Genomic DNA, 5,000 nt, shown 5'->3' on the forward strand with positions numbered 1-5,000 from the left:
AAGACTCCCTTCCCCCTTTATCAGACAACACAACACATCGAAACGGAATCGAAGCGGCCTGTGGCTTCGGGGGTGTCAGACAAGTGAGGAAGCGGACGTTTAAAGTGAAAGCCAACGGAATGACTCGGCTGCACCGTAAGATATTGGTGACTGGCTCGCGAACTAAGGTTAGCTGTCTCTTAGCTCGCCTGGCTAACTTGCTAGCTAGGCGTTGAACGACAGGGGTAAATTAATAGTGCTTTCAAGTGGCAGCGAATATTTTTAATCCGCATCGAAGGTCGTGTGGTGTCTCCCGTGTAAAACAGGTCTTACACGTGTTTAAGTTATTGACGAAATGCTACTGTTATGATCTGAAATTAAATCTTTACTGACCCTGCTGTTGCTCGAGTAGTACAAGGAGATGGCGGCACTTCCGCTTCCGTTTCGCAGCAACCGGATGGGCCGCGCCCCCTTGCACGTTCTCAGTTTGAATATTCATAAAGGTGCGTGCGTGGTCATACATTTATTTCACGAGGTTTACTGTAATAAGACGAAAACACACACACACACACACACACAACCAATAAAAGCAGCTTAAACTGAACTGTTGACTTTGTTGTTTCTTATACACGATATAACAACAACAATAATAACAATGACAACAACAACAACCAAAATAATAATAATAATAATAATAATAGTAATAATAATAATATATACAAAATAGATCAACATAGTCAGAACATGTCTAATTTAAACCACAGTAAATGCCATTCTTGCTAAAAGACTGCTCCCACTAATAAATAAAATGCTGCCCGGTAAGTTGACATCAACGTCAAGAATACCTTTCATCCACAATGATTGCATACGGACATCCACAGATGTGTCACATAAAACTCGTCCAACAATGGCTCTCAAAGCATGAATAGTTTACATAAACACCCTTCGTTGTAAACTTTTGATGCAGTAACACACTTTGTCCACAGAGCGGCGATGTCCCACTTCTAGAGTTTGAAGAGGGAGGTCGCTCCTTAGTTTGGCGTAACTTTGGCATGCTAATGCACATTTGTTTTGTGCACTAAGCTTTCCTAAATGCGTTCCGGTAAACCAGGTTCTAAATACCAACAACATTCATCAACAACGCTCTGTTTTGTTGCGAAGATACGGATATAAACAGCTACGTGGTCACATAACCTTCCTTTTTTTATTCTTTTTGATTCACTGTGGACCGATTTGATCTGATGCGATTACATTTCATCACTGTTCAAACTGTCTTCAGACATTGATCCAAACCTGTTCTTTTAGAACGGGCCTTAATACTATCTATTCATATATTCCTTTAAACCAAATGTCCAGCCTAGCATATAACCAAGTGCCTACCGCCTTAATCAACACCCCCCTCCGTCTCTACGTCTTCCCTCTCCGTCATGTCATTCACTATTGTGTTCCCCAAAATCTGCCCTTTTGTCATTCAATGCTTAACTACTTTACCACTGAATGCTTTGAAATCACTATGATTCTTCCAAGGCACTGAAAAAAAAGGCTTATCCAATGTGTCATCTTTTCTCTGCGCCTATACGGCCTGTACAATAGAGTTTCATGCACTGCGGTCGCTTTAAAGGCTTAGTTACTTCGGAGACAACTCATATCGACCTCCATTAGGGTGACCATACGTCCTCTTTTCTTTCCGGGCGTCTGGCCGGGGTTTCTAAATCGCCAAATATGTCCGGGAATTGGCTTTTGTTTTCCACAGCTGGCATTCATTATTGTGTGCGCATTTGCATTGGTTTGACCTTTTTCTTCAGGTCCCGCCCTGTCGCACGCCACCAGTGGACGGTGATGTACACTATTATACCATAAACACTGGTTGAACTGCGTCTCATTCATTACCGTTAACGCCGCGGCAACAGCCAAGAGACCTCAAGAAAGCCGTAACGCCGCCAAAAGTTGAATGGAAAGAAAGAGGGTCATCTTGCCACTGCTATTATGCTAGCAGTTATTTGTCTTATTAAAGACTGGCCGGCAATCTATTGCGGCAGTTAAGCACAGATGCAGTTTCACAGTATATCATCAATCATCAGCCTTACATGCGCAACGACAGGAACCAAAAGTGACATACACCACCCCACCCCACCCACGAACCGTCCTCTTTTTGGAAAACCAAAATATGGTAACCCAACCTTCCTATTTGTGGGAGACCCAAAATTTTCATAAACAGACGGCTCTACGTAAGTGATTTCCAAATTTCTGGAAGAGAACAGGGATTACTTCATCACGAATTAATCACAGCCAGTGGAATACATCACATCTCCATCTAGTTACAGCGTCGTTTTAAGGTTAAGAACACAGACCTGAAAAAATGAAGCGGGGGGGGGGGGGGTGTTAAGTTAGCTTTATCCACAATATTCCTTTACGTGACATAATCGCTGTGGCCTCACTGTGACTATGTTGTGAAGATTTAAAACAGAAACACTAGGTTATTTTTCTTACATAAGAGCGACACTGCGGGTGAAAGTAAATTTACAGCAGCGGGGGTTAGGCATAGAATAACTAACTATGCTAAATGTCTCTGACATCTATATGCTCGTGTCACTCAACGGTGACATGAGTGGAAACGCGAGCGGAGCTAGCTGATGGCTAGCCTTCCGTTTCCTATGGGGATTCGCGATGAGTAGTGCGGATTTAACGGCTGCTGCTACTCTTTGGGGAAACAGGTTGTCACATCAGCATCTGAAACGAGGCGAACAGACCCGGTAACGGCAGCTGGAGTAATCCGAGCGTTAGCGGTCGTGATAACAGGGACTGTTTGCCTTATGTAACAGAAAGCGGCCCCCTGCAAAGGCCGCACAGTACCAGGTGAAATCTATATGACAGGGTGAGAGAGAAAGGCACAGCACAGAGAGAGAGAGCGAGATGGCAAGCATCCAGCTGAATTAAGCTGTTCTGTATGGTGGAAACTTCAGCTGTTCAATTTGTCAGTTTTGACATATGATTGCATGGCTGTCTAAACATGTTTTGGGCGAGACAGAGAGAGAGCGAAAGGCTTACACCATTGGTTCCACTTCTGCAGTGATGTTGAGATAATTACTGGATTAATTCATAACTGCGACTGTTTACAAGGGAACGTCGCCATGGCGATGTCGGGAACTCTTTCGGTGAAGGGAGAGACTGAATGAGATGCAGAGTGAAAGAAAAAGATAGTACAGCAGATAGTCCGCAGGACCAGGACAAAAGTGTGCTCCCTGTACAGTGAACATGCTGTTCCTCACTTTCTCAGACAACTCTTTCTCTCTAGTGAACTTCCTAAACATAAAGAGAAACACAATAAAGAACATGGACACACACGCACACACACACACACACACACACACACACAAACATTAACACACACACACACGCGCGAGAGCAAGCAGAACCAAAAACAGTAAGGTGTTATGTATGCGGTAGGGAAACAGCCTGTTAGCTGATTTAGTGCCAGCTAATCCCCAAGTCTTGCTGATTACTACAGCAACCCTACACGATGGTAGGAACGCACTGAGCGGTGGGGGGGCGGGGGGGGGGGGTGTCAGGAGGTAAGGGGGAAGAGGTATGAAGATGAGAAGAAATATTTGAGAGAAGGGATTAGGAAAGAGAGCAAGAGAGAGAGAGAGCAAGAAACTAAGGATTGAAAGATCTGAACGTGGACAGACTCAATGACAGATTGGACACTTGGGACATGAACTGTGACGCACAGCAGAGAGAGGGAGGGTGAGAGAGAGAGAGGGGGGGGGGGACGGAACACGTGGGAAATCCTATGCATGCCAGTGTGACCACAGTACATGCATATTTAAGCAGAAAAGCAAGCAGCAGAACTTCCAGACACACAAAGAGACAGATACACAGAGAGACAGGTACACAGAGAGACAGACACACAGAGAGACAGACAGAGAGAGAGAGAGAGAGACAAAGTCATAGAGCAGTGCACTAATTTCTCTGATATATAAAGACAAACCATTTTGGGGGAGTCAGTAGTCAGTAGCCAGACTCTCACTTTCACAGCTCTGGGAGAGAGCTACTGTCGTCAGCCACCCTTACCCTGCCCAGGCAGGCTTATCTCCCACAGATAGAGAGAGAGAGAGAGAGAGAAAGTACAGGTACAGCTCCACTCCTCACAGGGCACTGGACACAGATGGACAGACTGCAGTGAAGGCGTCTCAGTGCTACAGACCGTTACAGAGACAGAGTGAAGAACAGCCAAGTTAGGACCAGCTCCACCATGACTGTGAGTCTAAGGCTCTTCTCAGGTTTGATTTTGCATGGGGGGGGGGAGGGGGGGATGTGTCAGTTCATGTGTGAGCATGAAGTGTTCAGTGAAGAAAAAGCAGGACGTGAATGATTGACATGTCAGAGTGAATTGACATTTCAGTGTCAGGACCCTGATAGAGTAATGACCAGGCAACATTTCTCATGCCTATAATTTTCTCACTTGTATTTATATCAGTCTTACTACCAAGTTTTCCTACTTCTGTTATTCTACTACTATTACTACGACTGATATTGCTTTTATCACTGATATTATCTTGATTATTATATCTGTGTTCACTACTGCCTCTGTTAATGCTATTACAACCACTGCATCTACTGTTACCAATAGGACCAGTACCGACCACTGACAGATAACACACTTATCACTAACTCCGCTCCTACGACTGTTACTACCACAACCACTACTGTCTCTCACACACACCCACAGAGAAAGAGGGAAAGATTCTTAATTTGAATTTGAATATGAATTTGAATTTGAGAGAGCAGAACTGTGCAAAGGTCTGTCACACGCACACACACTCATACACACGCACGCACATACACAAACGCATGCACACACACACACGCACGCACAGAGAGAGGGAGAGCGGCGAGGAGTTGTGCACGGGTGTGTGTGTGTGCAGGCTGTGTGTGTGTGCAGGTTGTGTGTTTATGTAATAAGCATTGTGATAAGTGCTAACATGCACGTCGGTTAATGTCTGTCCTGTAACACACAC

General features: G+C 44.8%; 2 protein-coding genes across 3 annotated transcripts in view; one reads left to right on the top strand and one right to left on the bottom strand.

Annotated features, from left to right (window-relative positions):
* Nucleotides 1–400, bottom strand: part of epn1a (epsin 1a) — a 19,741-nt gene extending 19,341 nt beyond the window's left edge. For both annotated transcript variants that reach the window (XM_030783910.1, XM_030783909.1), the window contains exon 1: nt 1–400. This exon is cut by the window's left edge and continues 7 nt beyond it. The gene's annotated coding sequence lies outside the window, so the exon portion shown is untranslated.
* A 2,710-nt stretch (nt 401–3,110) lies between these two features.
* Nucleotides 3,111–5,000, top strand: part of sbk3 (SH3 domain binding kinase family, member 3) — a 6,646-nt gene continuing 4,756 nt past the window's right edge. The window contains exon 1 of the mRNA XM_030785586.1: nt 3,111–3,134. Coding sequence (XP_030641446.1) covers nt 3,111–3,134 — 24 coding nt within the window. The remainder of the gene's footprint in view (nt 3,135–5,000) is intronic.

This window comes from Chanos chanos, chromosome 9 (genome assembly GCF_902362185.1).
Source record: "Chanos chanos chromosome 9, fChaCha1.1, whole genome shotgun sequence".
Lineage (NCBI taxonomy): Eukaryota > Metazoa > Chordata > Actinopteri > Gonorynchiformes > Chanidae > Chanos > Chanos chanos.